The 16177-nt window shown below is 33.8% G+C and overlaps 2 protein-coding genes across 2 annotated transcripts; both read left to right on the top strand.

The window, feature by feature from the left end:
* Positions 1-483: 483 nt before the first annotated feature.
* On the top strand, positions 484-1005 carry LOC138340458 (uncharacterized). Its single transcript, XM_069292182.1, has one exon. It carries the CDS (start codon positions 484-486, stop codon positions 1003-1005), a length of 522 nt encoding a protein of 173 aa, XP_069148283.1.
* Positions 1006-1088: 83 nt separating this feature from the next.
* On the top strand, positions 1089-1640 carry LOC104645099 (uncharacterized). The gene has a single exon (XM_010316118.1). It carries the CDS (start codon positions 1089-1091, stop codon positions 1638-1640), a length of 552 nt encoding a protein of 183 aa, XP_010314420.1.
* Positions 1641-16177: the final 14537 nt, after the last annotated feature.

The following is a 16177-nucleotide window of genomic DNA, read 5'->3' as shown; positions in this document are numbered from 1 at the left end:
AGAGAAAAGTGAGAATTATTCATCAAACTGAAGTCTTCAAGATCGATAGGGTTGCTACGTTTGAAACGTTCTTGAGTGAGAAGGGTTTTTAACATATAGAGTTATCGTCTTATTTTGTTCTTAATTGTAATTTACAGTTTATTGTACAAAGGGTGGGTTTGTCTCTTTGTAGGGTTGAGTTTTAGTGAGAGTTCTAACAAAAGCTGGGTTTGGCCTTTTGGAGAGATCGATTGTTGTCAATTGAGAGAGGTAGTAGAGATAAGGCTTTTTGATTATTGAGTTGTAATCACAAAATCTTATAGTTGAATTAATAAAACGAGGTTTTTCCTTCCTTGAGTGAGGAAGGTTTTTAATTTAATAAGTGTTTGTGTCTTAACTTAAAAGCAACTTACAAGAACCTGGTTCTTATTCTGGGGTACAGTTTCTTCAATTGGTATCAGAGAAGGTCTTTTGTATAAAAGATTCACATCTTGAAAAGACTCAATGGCAGCACCACCTACCCCACAAGAAGGAGCTTCACAAACACGTCCACCACTGTTTGATGGCAAATATTATGGATGGTGGAAAAATTGTATGATGGACCATATTATTGGCGAAAACCCTGATCTATGGGGAGTAATTCTAGATGGAGCAACCATACCTATGAAAACTGCAACTGATGGAATCACGAAAATCCCAAAGGAAAAAAAAGAATGGAATGTTGAAGACAAGCTTGCAATCCAAAACAATGCCAAAGCCAAGAAAATTTTGATCTGTGGCATAGGACCAGACGAATACAATCGAATCTCGTATTGTCAAGATGCCAAAGTCATATGGGAAACACTACAAACCGCTCATGAGGGAACAACGCAAGTCAAGAAGTCTAAAATTGATAACTTGAACAGGCAATATGAGCTGTTCAGGATGGCAGAAGGGAAAACTATTCAAGACATGTACACCAGGTTCACCTCCATAATTAATGAGATGTACTCCTTAGGAGAGATAGTTCCTAATGGAAAGCAGTAAGGAAACTCTTGAGTGTCCTTCCTGGATCTTGGGAAAGCAAAGTCGAGGCTATCACTGAAGCCCGCGACCTAGACTCACTGGCCATGGATGAGTTAATTGGTAATCTCATCACATACGAACTCAAGAAAAACCAAGAAAAGGATATTGGAGGAAAAAGAAAGGAAAGGAACCTGGTTCTAAAGGCTACTACATCAGATGATTTTGAAGATGAAAATATTGCCCTCATAACCAAAAGGTTCACCAGAATGCAAAAGAGAGGGCAGGCCTTTCAAAAGAAAACATCTCAAAAACCATCTGAAAACACTAAAGACCAGGTTTGTCATAAGTGTGGGAGCCCAGATCACTTCATCAAATTCTGTCCACTTTGGGCTTTAAAGCAGAAAAAGGCAAACTTTGAGAAGGGCAAGGAAATTAAAAAGGATAAGTTTGTCCCCTCAAACAGAAGAATGACAACTCAAGAGGAATACATTTCAATGAAGAGGGTCTTTGCAGCAACGGGGAATTCATCTAACGAAGAGTCTGAGGGTGATGATACAGAAAACAAGTCCCTTCTTGCACTAGAACAAGAAGATGATTATGACTTTCTTGCTCTTGTAGTAGTGGAAACCAAGGAAGAAAAGGAAACCTGCAAATAACAAGAAACAATACTAGCACTCATCGCTGGATCAGATTCTGAAGAGGATAAAGAAAAAGAAGATATGAATGAAAAGGTTAGTCTTTATCACATACAAGACAATCTAAACTCATACTCAAAAAGGGAGCTTGAATCTTTACTCTACACTCTCATTGATGCATATAAAACCATAGACTCAAAAAGATAATTGATAACGGAAAACTATGCATCGCTAAGCGAAGAAAACAAGATTCTTGAAAAACAAAATCTTCATCTTTTATCCAAGAATACTGAACTAAGTAAAAACCTGGACTTGGTAACCAAAAGTAATGAAGCACTCTCCAAAGGGCTTCTTATGACTAAAACTGAAGCAGAAAATCGAATGAGATGGACCAAAATCGCACATTTGAGAGACATGGGATAGGTTTTGATAGAACTAGCTCTCAAGTAAAAAATCACAACATAGATTGTCTATGCATGCACTGTGGGCTGGTAGGGCATAAAAGTCATGATTGTCAAAGGAAAAAAACTGCTCATAACAAAAACTTGAAATCTTTGAGAAAACCTCATCATGAGAAACCCAATGAGCAAAAACAAATTCCTATTGTCAAATCTCTTCCTAGATGGGCCAGAAGAAATCTTATCCATACATTCCCTAAGAATAAATCAAAGTGGATTTGGGTACCAAAATCTAATCCCCAAACTTAAATTGGAGGGATCAGTGAAGAGGAAGCAACAACAATGGTATTTGGATAGTGCATGTTCCAGACACATGACTGGAGATAAAAGAAGCTTCCTCTCACTCAAGTGGTGAAATTCAGGGAATTGGAAAGGTTGGATCAATGGATACTCATGCAATTGAGAACGTATATTATGTGAATGGCCTACAACATAATCTATTGAGCGTATCTCAAATATTCGATAAAGGAAACAATGTTCTCTTTACAGAAAAGGAATGCAGAGTAACAAACTCAGTGACTGGGAACTTGGTTCTACTAGGTAAGAGACACAAGAATGTGTACAAAGCCAAGATTGTTGACTCCAAGGAAGATACTCTTAAATGTCTAAGTGCAGTCTCTGATTGCTCCATGCTATGGCACTAAAGAATGGGACACATTAGCATGACAACTATAAACAAACTCATATCTAAAGACCTGGTTAGGGGACTGGAAACCAAAAGTTTCAGGGACAACCAAGTATGTGGAACCTGCATTCAAGGAAAAACAGGTTAGGTCATCCTTCAAACCAAAGTTGACAGTAAGTATAACCTAGCCACTAGAACTGCTTCACATGGATTTGTGTGGACTAATGCGTGTACAAAGCAGGGGCGGAAAAAGATATGTGTTTGTAATAGTTGATGATTACTCAAGATTCACTTGGACATTGTTTCTTGCAACAAAGGAGGAGACATTCACTATGTTTGAAATCTTTGCAAAGCTGGTTCAGAAGAAATTCAACAAAGAAATAATCAGCATTTGATCTGATCATGGGCTGGAGTTTGAGAACTCACAATTCCTACAATTCTGTACTACAAATGGGATTGAGCATAACTTCTCCGCACCTAGAACACCACAACAAAATGGTTTTGTTGAGAGGAAAAATAGAACACTGTAAGATATTGCAAGAACAATGTTAATCTCAAGCAAACCTCCAAAATTCTATTGGGCTGAAGTAGTAAACATAGGGTGTTATCTAATAAATAGATGTATGATTAGATCAGTGTTAAACAAAACACCATATGAGCTGCTAAAAGGAAGAAAACCAAATTTAGCACATCTTAGGGCCTTTGGGTGTGTATGCTTTATACACAACAATGACAAAGACAATTTGGGAAAATTTGATGCTAAGAGTGATGAAGGAATTTTTCTGGGCTACTCATCACAAAGCAAGGCCTACAAGGTATTGAATAAAAGAACAAACCGTGTAGAAGAAATTGTCAATGTTGTCTTTAATGAAAATAACAATGAAGTTGAAGGAAATTCAGAGGATGAACAGAATGAGGGAACCTGCTCCAAGCCATAAGAACAAAAAATATGGGAAAAAGAATATGTACCCTCTGATAACACATCTGAAATAGGAGATAAGTCTACTAATGAAACTGGTTAATCTGCACCTCAAGAGCCAGTAAGTATTCTAACTCACAGTTGGAAACATCAAAGCTCTCACCCTTTGCAAAACATTCTTACTCCTCTTAACTCAGGCATATCTACAAGATCCAAATTATGTAGTATGTGTGCATTTTCTGCCTATGTGTCCCTGATTGAGCCTAAAAATATAAAGGAAGCAATGCTAGACTCTGATTGGATTAGTGTCATGCAAGAAGAACTCAACCAGTTTGAAAGAAGAAGAGTGTGGAACCTGGTTCCAAAACCTCAAAACAGGACGGTAATAGGAACTAGGTAGGTATTTAGAAACAAGCTCGATGAGCAAGGACAAATAGTGCGCAACAAATCTAGGCTAGTTGTACAGGGACACAACCAAGAAGATGGTATAGACTATGATGATACCTTTGCACCAATAGCAAAAATTGAGGCAATTAGAATATTGGTCGCATATGCTGCTCACATGGAGTTTAAAATCTACCAAATGGATGTCAAAAGTGCCTTCTTAAATGGTTACCTACAAGAAGAGGTGTATGTAAAACAACCCCCAGATTTTGAAAATACCATGTATCCTAATCATGTATATAAACTGGACAAGGCACTCTATGGGCTAAAACAAGCACCTAGAGCATGGTATGATCGATTGTCTTCTTTCCTTCTCACACATGGATATACAAGAGGAAAAATTGATAATACATTGTTTCTTCGAAAACAAGGTAAAGATCTGTTCATAGTCCAAGTATATGTAGATGATATCATATTTGGAGGAACCAATGACTCACTAGGAGTAAAATTTGCTCAACTAATGATTAGTGAGTTTGAGATGAGTATAATGGGAGAGTTAAACTTCTTTTTGGGACTCCAAATTAAGCAAACTCCAGTTGGAACATTAATTCATAAACAAAACTACATCAAGGAATTACTGAAGAAGTATGATATGAATGAAGCTAAGTCAAATGACACACCCATTGGGACAACAACAAAGCTGGATAAAGATGAACCAGGTTCACCAGTCAATGACACTAGATATAGAGGTATGATTGGATCACTCCTATACCTCACTGCCAGTAGACCTGATATAGTGTTCAGTGTTGGTCTATGTGCAAGGTTTCAGTCTTGTCCCAAGGAATCACATCTAAAAGCTGTCAAAAGAATCTTGAGATGTTTAAAAGGCACAATGAAACTGGTTCTCTGGTATCCAACTGGTGACTCTTTGATCTAAAGGGATTTGCAGACGCAGATTATGCAGGACATATGGTTGATAGAAAAAGTACCTCTGGGATGGAACACTTTTTAGGACCATGTTTAATATCTTGGGCAACTAGAAAACAATATTCAATGGCTCTATCTACTGCAGAGGCTGAGTATGTTGCAGCTGCTTCATGTTATGCCCAACTTCTTTGGATAAAACAGCAGCTTAAAGACTTTGGTATAGAAACAGGTTGTATTCCTATTCTATGTGATAACACAAGTGCTATGAACATGGCCAAAAACCCAGCTCAACACAAACGCACCAAACACATAGATGTTAGACATCACTTTCTTCGTGATAATGTTGAAAAAGGAAACATAGTAATGGAGTTCTACAAAACTGAGGATCAAGTTGCTGATATTTTCACCAAGGCACTAGGAAGAGAGTCATTTCAGAAAAATAGACTTGAGTTAGGGCTCATCTTTTTAGATTGAATTCTGTCCAACCAAGTTTTAAGGAGATATGAACCATGTTCGGTCAAATTGGTTCTACAACTGTTTTACACTTACCTGTCAAAAATAAAAAAAATAAAAAAAGGGGGGGGGGGGAACACAATTCCATCTTCTCTCTCCTATGTCACGTCTCTGAAAAGCAGGTGCAACCGTCAAAGCACACTTCTCCTTAATGTCAATCCCCCATAATTACTCAAACCCCTCTAATACAACATCAAAACCGTTGCCAATAAAGCACTCTCTCTAAACAAGCAACCAACTTTTTCTCATCTTCATTCTTCAAAAAAAAAGAAAAAGAAATCTCCTCCATCACCATGGTTAACCCACTCGTTGCTTACTCAGATGATGAAAACTCGTCTGACACTGAATTTTCTCAAGGGGGAAGAGAACCCGGTCGTTGATGTTGTGCCTAATTGAGGGGAAGAAAGTGAACTTCCAACCAACCATCTACATCTTCACCCAAATCAGATCCGTCTACATCTCCACCACCAAAAGTTACATCTCCACCATCACCAGTTAAAGAAGCATCTCCACCTGTAGTTGCAAAATCTCCACCACCACCCACCATAGAAACTCCACCATCACCAATCCAAGAAACCCCATTATCACCAAACCCAGAAACCCCTACAACCACTGTCCCAAATAACCCCCCTTCTTCCCCATCTCACAAAATTACTCCTCAAAACCCACCACCATCTCCACATTATCCAATCAATGATTACATTCTTTTGAGTACCCTTCACCCTAAAAAACCAAGAAAGCACATTGCAGTTAAGCAGGTTCGTCCACACAGGCCAATGACTCGGAGTGCGAATGTGGCCAAACCAACTGATGGTGCAACATCTAGTGTGAAGCGTCGTCGTTTGGGTAAGTCTCTTGCTCACTCATCTGTTTCTCCAATGAATCTTGATTCTGAAACTGATGATGTCTCTAAGGGTAAACATTCTGCAACTCCTCAATCAAAATCAAAATCTGCAAAAAGAAATGTAGATAATTTCGCATAGTGGGAAAGAAAAAGTATTTCCAAACCAAGACAGTGCTTAGAGGTAGAACTTTTCATCCTGGTATACTTTCAATGGATATAGTCAAGCAGGTTTGTGAACTACTAATGTTTCAGGGGTTGGAGGAATTATTCCTTGAACCTAATTTGATTTATGAACACGAAGTGGTAGACTTCTATACAAACTTGGTAATCCTAGAAAGAGATGTGGTATCATCTAGTGTGAAGGGGGTTGGCATTGTCTTTGATGCAACTAAACTTGGGGAAATCTTGCATATACCATATGTGGGGATTAATGAGTACAGTTGGGGTTTTGATGAATTTTCTAGCTTGCCAGCCAAATTCTCTCAAGGTAGAGTCAATTCTAGGGCACAAACTGTTTTAAAGGGCATTATGAGATCTTTGCATAAGCTTCTTTTCGAGATAGTTCATAAGGTGATACTGCCTAGAGATCACCAACGTCACATTGCCTCCATAAGAGACATGGGACTTATGAATGCTCTTGAGTGCAAAGAACGCATTGACTGGCCCACACTGATTATCAAACATCTTGCTAGAATTGTTGATCCTAAACTAGGTTCTCATCAGTTAGCTTTTGATGCATTTGAAGTACCATTGGGAGAAGACAGGATTTTAACTCATGCATATATGTTCACTCAAACCATCCTTGCTGATTGTGGCATTCCCATGGAGTCAGAACAGGTTGCAAATGCTTCTCCACGTACATCTGGTCCTGTTGCTCAGTTACTCAGGGAACTTAAAGTAGCTGAAGAAAAGAATGCTACTCTTAAGTCAGAAAACCAGAAGTTACGTGTTGAACTTGACACTTCAAATGCTGAAATTCATAGGTTGAAGGATCAGTTTGTGCAGCAGCAACTTGCTAACAATGCAAGAGTTGACAGAGTTCTAGATATGCTGGCTTCTGCTTCAACTAAGCCAGGTTAACCTTCACATTGAAAAAGCATCTTGTTTGCAGCTGGTTCTCTTAGTTATTTAAACTCTGTGTTGTTACTCTTTGTTTTGTTGCCAGAACATTTTATTACGCTCAACTGGCTGGGCTTAAATTGTTGATATGGATGTTGATTGGGTTTGCTTATTGCTGTTGGATTCTTTTTTATTTGTCAAAAGGGGGAAGAGTATTTGCGCATGCATCACACAGATAGATTTGTTTGTCTTCATCAAAAAGGGGGAATATGATAGAATATTATAGAATCAATAATTCATGTTTTGATGATAGACAAGAAGTGCAAATAATCAGTAGCAAATGTACGCAGCAAAAGAAGCCAAGCTCGAGTTCAAGATCGAGTAAAATGGGTCAGCCAAGTAATCAAGAAAATAGAGTTGTTTGTCAAAGTCAAAAATAATATATTAAAGATATATGTTGAAACAAATAAGGAAAACTTTAAATATATTATTAAGGAAGGAAGTTGTATATAATAAGGATTGTACTTTAAAAGGGAATCCTTGTTTAACAATAACTTCCTTACCTTATCTGATAAGGATTGAAAGCAAAAGAAACTCTATAAGAAGAGGACGACGCTGATGAAGAATCCTACGACTTAACATAGAGGAAAAAGTGAGAATTATTCATCAGACTGAAGTCTTCAAGATCGATAGGGTTGCTACGTTTAAAACGTTCTTGAGTGAGAAGGTTTTTAACGTGTAGAGTTATCGTCTTGTTTTGTTCTTAATTGTAATTTACAGTTTATTGTACAAAGGGTGGGTTTGGCTCTTTGTAGGGTTGAGTTTTAGTGAGAGTTGTAACAAAAGGTGGGTTTGGCCTTTTGGAGAGATCGATTGTAGTCAATCGATAGAGGTAGTAGAGATAAGGCTTTTTGATTATTGAGTTGTAATCAGAAAATCTTATAGTTGAATTAATAAAATGAGGTTTTTCCTTCCTTGACTGAGGAAGGTTTTTAATATAATAAATGTTTGTGTCTTTACTTAAAAGCAACTTACAAGAACCCGATTCTTGTTCTGGGTACGGTTTCTTCATATATATATATATATATATATATATATATATATATATATATATATATATATATATATATATATATATATATATATTTGTTCAATGTGTTCACATCGTTTCTTGTCTTACTCCCCAAAAGTTATTTGCAAAACCTCTAATGGAGTTCCAATTCATTGTACTATCTTTATTATTACACAAAAAGAGCAATGGTATCATCCAAAATTTAAGTACATTTAATAGCGACTAAGTTAAGAAGATGAATTAAAAGAGTAAAAACTCAATTGAAGAGTATGTTTGAGAGGAACATAGAAGTAATGAGGAAGAAAAGAAAAACTTATTTTTTATTGAATAAATTCTCCAATGCTACATACATTGCTTTATATATAACCACATGGTATGACTAATCTCTTCTAACTAATTTACTTACACATTCTAACTAACTAACTAACCAGCTAAACATATTTAAATCTTTTATGGTGTACAATTACAGCTAGTATTATTAGGGAACTTGTACACATTTAGTTAGTTCTTTTACAGATTAAAAATTGAGTTGAGAAGACATATCAAAGACACTCTATCAAAATTTAATAGCGAATAAAAGTTGAATAATGAACACTTATCATAAAGAGTAAAACGTAATTACACTTATATGGAGAAGATAAATTGTTTTAATTTTGTTTGATGATATTTCCTAAAGAGACAATCTTACAAGATAAGTGTGTACATTTTATTAACATGATTAAAAAAATGCTTATTGAGGTCTGTTTTTTTAAAAAAATCTTATGTAGCAATTTTTCGTTTCAGCTTTGCACCTGAGATGTTCAAGACCATAAACATTAAAAAATATTTTGATATATTTGATTATTAAATGTTAAAGTCTAATTTACTATCTTAAATTTTGTATCAAATTAAAATACGACAATTTATTTAAAAGGGAGAGTGTAGTACAAAGTAAAAGCCTGTTTGAATTGGCTTTAAAAGTAGATTTTAAGTCAAAAATAAAAAATTAAATCGAAATGACTTTTAAGTCAAAAAAATAAAAAGTACCTACTTTTGATTTTTTTTTGATATATTTTGAGTCATTTTAAACTTATTTTAAGTTATTTTTTTACCTTGTCAAACACTTCTTAACTAATTTGAAGTCAGTTTTAACTTATTTTAAATTAATTTTTATATTTTTCAATCACTTTCAAAAGTAAAAATTAACTTTAAATAAGTTTGACTAATTTTTAAATCAATGCTAACACCTTCTAAGTTTTTGAAAAGAACTTATAACTTGTGTCACAAAAAAAAGGAAACACGCTAATAAATTTCGAAGTTAATGTTGACTCTTATTCTTTGTAATGGTTGGGGACACTTATTGTCTCTTTGAAATAAAGAAGGAAAAAAAAAACAAAGTATGATAGGTATAACACTTGAATTTCATAAATAAAATTTCTAAGATTTAAACTTATTTTATACTCCCTCCCTTTTGTCCCTAATTGCGTATCTATTTTTTTTTTTTTAGTTGTTCTTAATTATTTGTTCAATTTGACAAATCAAGAAGGACAAAATATATTTACCTATCATACCCTAAATTAATTACTTTGAAAAAGATATAACTTTTTGAAAATTCTAAGTTTTCAATTCGTCCACTATATAATTAATATGGGTAAAATGATAAACTCAATATGTCAATAATTACTTTTTTAATAGATTTATTAATTCAAAAATGAACAAATAATTAGAGATAGAAAGAGTAAGACTTTTGAGATAAAAGTTTAGATTGATTCCAAATGATGTTAGAAAGCAATCTTTTAATAATATGAAGGAATTTACACCTGGACCTTTGAAATTGTAAATTATTTGTCATCTTATATAGAATAAAATAATCTCATTGATTCTTAAGTTCTTATATAATTTACCATACTTAATAATAATCGTGATTATTTACTAATTGTCTGATTTCTTTTTTAATGCGTTTAACTTTTATATAATAACATTTATAATATTGGATTGTTGCTGACATGGATCATCACCTCTAGTTATTATTAGAAATAACATTTATGAGTTATTTTACGAATTGGTTATAAAAATCATATTTCAATTTTATTTTTATTTTTATTATTTTATGATTTCTTAACTTATAATATGATAATAATCTATTTGAGAACTTTTAAGTTATTTTTCATAAATATGAGTATTGGAATCAACTTACAAAGAAAAAACTAAACGATCAAAATAAAAAAAAAAATTGAAAAAGATTAGTTTTGATGAAATTATATAAAAAGGATTTGAATATTAATATGATGTGTTTAATTATTATGTATTATTTTTTTCTTAGGACATCTATATTATAAGAAATAACTTTGTTAATTCAAGATATCATTACAAAAGATACATTAGCAATAATATTTATTCAAAATATCTGTCTCAAAATTATATTATTATTTTCTAAAAGAATAAAAATACAAACAATATATGGACGATTCATTAATCATTTGTCACATCTTCTAACTCGAAATAACTAAGAATAAGCTAAGAAATAAAAAAAAATAACCACTTTTGGAAAGAAAGGGGAAAATCTAGAAATTTTTCTAAGTTTAAGAAATGAGTTTTGGCCATCTTCAAATAATCATAACTTCTAGCTCACGATGAGTTAGAGGTAGTTCTTGATGTGGTTGAAAAGCCCTTGGAGAGATATTTCCAACGCCGTCGAGTTTGCACATTTTCGATATCGTATGAGGAAGATATGTCTTTCAGAATTTGGATTGTTAAGGTGAGGAAATTTCAATTCTAGATTTAAGGAAGGGCAAACTAGTTTTTTCACCAATTATTTCCTAATTCGTTTTAAGAGTTTAATTGGCGTAAAAATTAAGTCTTAAGTCAGTTTTGGAAAATCAAATTTATTCTTAGGGCTTCGGAGAAAAGAGAAGAGAAAGAAGGAGAAAAGAGAAGAGAAGAAGGACAAGTAAAAAAGATGAAGGTTTCGCCAGATTAACGTCAGTTTGATGTTTATCAAAATAAAATATAAAATTTGTTTACATATAAAGAGCTCTTTAGATAATGAACATATGCATAACATCATATATACAGTTTAATGAACAATTTGTTTTACCGTGTATAGTAGTTGGATGGCTACCATTCATATGAATACTAAAGATGGTTAATACTTATCTGGTAGATTAAACGACGAGATTCTTCATAGGACGTTAGATAATGATCGTTCCTTCAACTACCAAACACATGTTCAAAACATGCCACTTTTTTTAAGCCCTGCTCTAATTCCTCAGTGTTTTGCCACTTTGATGAATATTGTTTTAATTTTCAATTTTAGGATCTCTTGTAGTTGTCATTGACTAATTATCTTCTACTTCCGTTTTTCTCTCTATTCTTGATTTGTCTGATTCTTCTTCTTTGCATAAGGAAAGTGCACTTGTTACAACACGAGGTAAGGTTTTTGAGGTTTTATCTCAAAATTTAAGATTGAAGTTTTAACTCCTCTTTCAAATTTGGATCAGACAATGAAAGATTTATCTTATATTTGAAAGAAGAGGCACTGTGAATCTTAGATGATTTGCAAATATCATATTCGAAGGATACTATACATCGGATGCAGTGGTAACAACTTCGGATGATTTTTCATCGTACCATTTATATTAGTAATATATAAAACTCATATATCCAACCTAGAGATGTTAATGTGGGCTGTTAGAGTTTGATGATACTTTAATTGTTTCCCATTGTGCCAAAGACGATGCCGGGCAGATTTAGCTCTTCAAGCTCATAGATAACCAAAGGTATTTCTGGAATTTTGTACTTAACATTATATTGTTGTGGCCACAGAGCACTCTATCTTAAATTCGAGTTTTGAGGGTTGAGATAGAAGAAAATAAAGAACATGATTCCATAGCTTCAAATTAAGTTTTTGAAATATCTTTGAAGAAGACAAAAGAGAACATGTAAGATGTAATGCAGGTGTTTATCTAAAATATTTGAAAGATTAGGAATTATCTCTTACTCTTGATCATAGCGTTTGAAGAAATCTCTATGATAATACTCCCTCTGTCTCATTTTATATGACACTTTTCATTTTTCGAGAGTCAAACACGTTAACATTGACCGGACATTTGCCTATGGAATTTTCAATTTTTTTTAAATGAAATTTATATATTTGTGAAGTACTTAAAGAGTATTGTAAGTCACAATAATTGATAATTCAAACTGTTAAAAGGATCTATTAAAAACATACGATCAAAGATAGATTTGTTTGAATCTCGAAATGCAAAAAGTACCACATAAATGAGACGGAGGGAGTATCTAAGTTCCTAGCCTAATTATTTACCTGCTCTAAGTTCAATGGATATTTGTCTGTGTTAAGCAAAGTAAGAATTATGTTTAGAAAACTTAAACAAATCCAAATCCAAATCCAATTGGTTTTGATATAGAAGCGGGGTCTAAATTATTAAAAATAAAAACAAATCCAGTTGGGTTTGGGTTTGATACAGTAAATTTAGAAAGTAATAATAAAAACTAAATCCTAATTCAATTGGGCTTGATACAGAAAAACTCACATTTGGTTTGAAAATCTATATAAACCACAACATTTATTGGACAAATTGAATTAAGGCTGTAACGAAAACAAAGTAGTGTTCGTATTAATAAAATTAATTTTGATATCAATGGAGGACAGACTTAGCCAATTGCCAGATGAAGTTATTGTATTAATTCTGTCTCAATTAACAATTAGAGAAGCAGTCCAAAAAAGTTCCCTTTCAACTCAATGGCAGCATCTCATGTGACGCGCCTCAAATTCGACATTTCATAGTTTATTACATGGAAGATGTTTTGTTTTCTTTTCATAAGCATTTTAAGCGCTTAATCAATAAATGTCTCAACTTTGTATCATCAAAGAAAAAGATTGAAATCTTTCAACTACATCTATCACTTAGTAAATATGAGCATTGACGATATACCTTTCCTTTTCAGCTCATTTCAAGTTTTAGATTGAATTTGTCGCCATTTGTTAGTCTCAAAATTCTGGCTTTCAACAACGTTGATGTTGAAAATCGGGTGTTCAACTTTTTCATCTTCAACTGTCCCTTCTTGAGAAACTATCTATTCATCAAACACGACAGTTGACTCGCATGGAAATTGTTGGACCATCATGCTTCAACTTGAAATGTTTGGAACTATGTCATTGCACTAGTTTAGATTTCGTCAAGATCCATAAATTCAATCGTGTCTCTTTTAAATATATAGGATGTCTATCAAATTTGCTTTTCGAGAACGTTACTTCAGTTCTTGCTATTGATTTCAAGATGAGTACAGCATTGACATCTGAAATTGTTCATATATTTACAACATATTTCACTAGACTCACAATGCTTTAACTTGAATTTTGTCATATGTGGATTATAAACAATTATATATTGTTGGGTATGTAGCAAGAATTGATGGAAAATAGAGGAACTTTAAAGGTTGAGAACTTGAAAAGTCCTCTTACGCTTTAATAAAAAGACATTTGTCCCTCATCAGTGGTAGAAAGAAAAATAGGGGAGTTTAGATATCGAAACACTCATATTAATTGTTAAAAGGGTTGGAACAAGGGACCCCCTCGCGCAGTTGTCGTCGCTCGCTCGTCTCGGCTTCAGGTTCGGCTTCGTCAAATGATCGATCGAGAGATTAATTTTGGACAAAGTTTGTTTTAACTACTTAATTATTTAATTAATTAATTAAATAAATAATTGGCCAAAATGTTTTCAAATAATTAGTTGATAACATAAAGTTTTTAGTTATTTAGTTGAAATTAACAGAAATATTTTAACCTTTTTATTGACTAACCCGATCCGACTCGGATCCGCGCGCGGCCTGTTTTATTTAAAAAACTTTTTCGTTCTATTTAAATTTCCCGCCATTTTTGGAAATGACTATTCTGAAAGGTTGCAACTCTCAGGAACAGTCAGTACCATTTGAAAGGTTGCAAACTTTCATTAATGATCGTATGGTTTCTAAAAGGATTACAACTTTTTGAAACCTGTTCCTCTTGCCTATAAATATCATTCACTCTTCAGAAATTTCCTTACAAACTTTTCTGATCTCTTCTTCTTCTTCTGCACAATAAATTACTTCGCGTATTTTACTGTTGTTGACTGGTTCGCTGACACCAGAGTTTTTGGTATCTATATTGTGGTGGTTGAGATCATTTTACCGTGGGAGATCATATTCTAAATTGAACCTCGAATACTATATGAGAATAATATCCTTATGGAGACACTATGAATTCAGTGGACCTGATCTTTTTCTATTCATATTTTTTTAGATTCTAGTACGTTACAGATTTTAAATTTTTTCTTAATTAATTTTTGTTCATCTCTTGAACTGATTCTGTAAACTTTGGTTACTTCAAGTTTTCTGCAAAGTTTGATCAGAATCAGTAATTCTGATTTTCAAACACAGACCGACAACAATCTGAAGGAAATTATTTTATTATATAATAATCTGTGTTTCTGGTGGAGACAAAAATCTTCGTAATTTTATACTCCTTGAAGTCTACAATTATAAGTTGTTGCTTACTAAGACTATATTGATTTTGTTTATCAGAAATTGCAAACAACGGTGTTACAATGGTTGTTGCTGCACCAACCCGTACTGTTGTAGCACAAGCAGAGAAATCGCGTAAATTCATTAGTGTGAGTTCCAAAGGATGGCAGCAACAAGTAATTTTTTAGCTTACCACTCTTGGTCTGCAGAAACTTACCAGTGAACAAACTCCAATACCTACTGATGATATGCCAGAAAGAGAAAAATTCATGATCATTGAAGCATGGAAACAGACAGACTTCCTATGTAAAGGCTACATTTTGAGTGCTTTAGAGGATGACTTATATAATGTCTATAGTGCAATAACAACTTCAAAAGAGTTGTGGAATGCACTTGAGAAGAAATATAAGACAGAAGATGCATGCTTGAAAAAGTTTATGGTCGCAAAGTTTTTAGACTATAAAATCATAGATAGTAGAATTATTCGATTACAAGTGCAGGAACTTCAACTTATTCTCCATGATTTAATTGCTGAAGATATGGTAGTAAATAATGCTTTTCAAGTGTCTACAATAATCGAGAAGTTTCATCCTTCGTGGAACGATTTCAAGAATTATCTAAAGCACAAGCTAAATAAATGAAGCTTGAAGATCTTATGGTTCGGCTCAAGATTGAGGAATATAACAAAATTCTGAAAAGAAGTCTCATAAGAGCTTAACAATCATTGGATTTAATATTGTTGAAGAAGCTCCTACCAAAGACAAAAAGAGAAAGAAGTCTAACAGGAATAAGTCAGAACAGGCCAAGAAGAAATTCAAAGGCAACTGTTACAACTGTGGCAAGGGTGGTCATAGGTCTTCTGATTGTCGTGGTCCAAGAAAGGACAAAGACAAAGGCAAAAGTTAAGCAAACATCATGGAAAAGATGGAAGATGTAGATGACTTGTGTGCAATGATCTCGGGGTGTTACTTAATTGGAAATCCCAAGGAATGGTTTCTCGACTCAGGTGCCACTAGACATATTTGCTCTGCAAAAAAAAACCTTTGCAATGTACACTGTTTACTATGATGAAGATTTATTCATGGGAGACACAGAAACAGAAAGGACTGCAGGAACAGTGAAAATAATATTGAAAATGACATCCGTCAAGGTGTTGACTTTGAACAGTGTTCTGCATGTCCCAACTATTAGGAAGAATTTAGTTTCTGCTGCACTACTCGTTAAAAACAGGCTTAAGTGTGTCCTACTTAGTGACA

The sequence above is a fragment of the Solanum lycopersicum genome, chromosome 12 (assembly GCF_036512215.1).
Source record: "Solanum lycopersicum chromosome 12, SLM_r2.1".
In the NCBI taxonomy this organism is placed as follows: domain Eukaryota; kingdom Viridiplantae; phylum Streptophyta; class Magnoliopsida; order Solanales; family Solanaceae; genus Solanum; species Solanum lycopersicum.
This window is presented reverse-complemented; position numbering and strand designations above follow the sequence as displayed.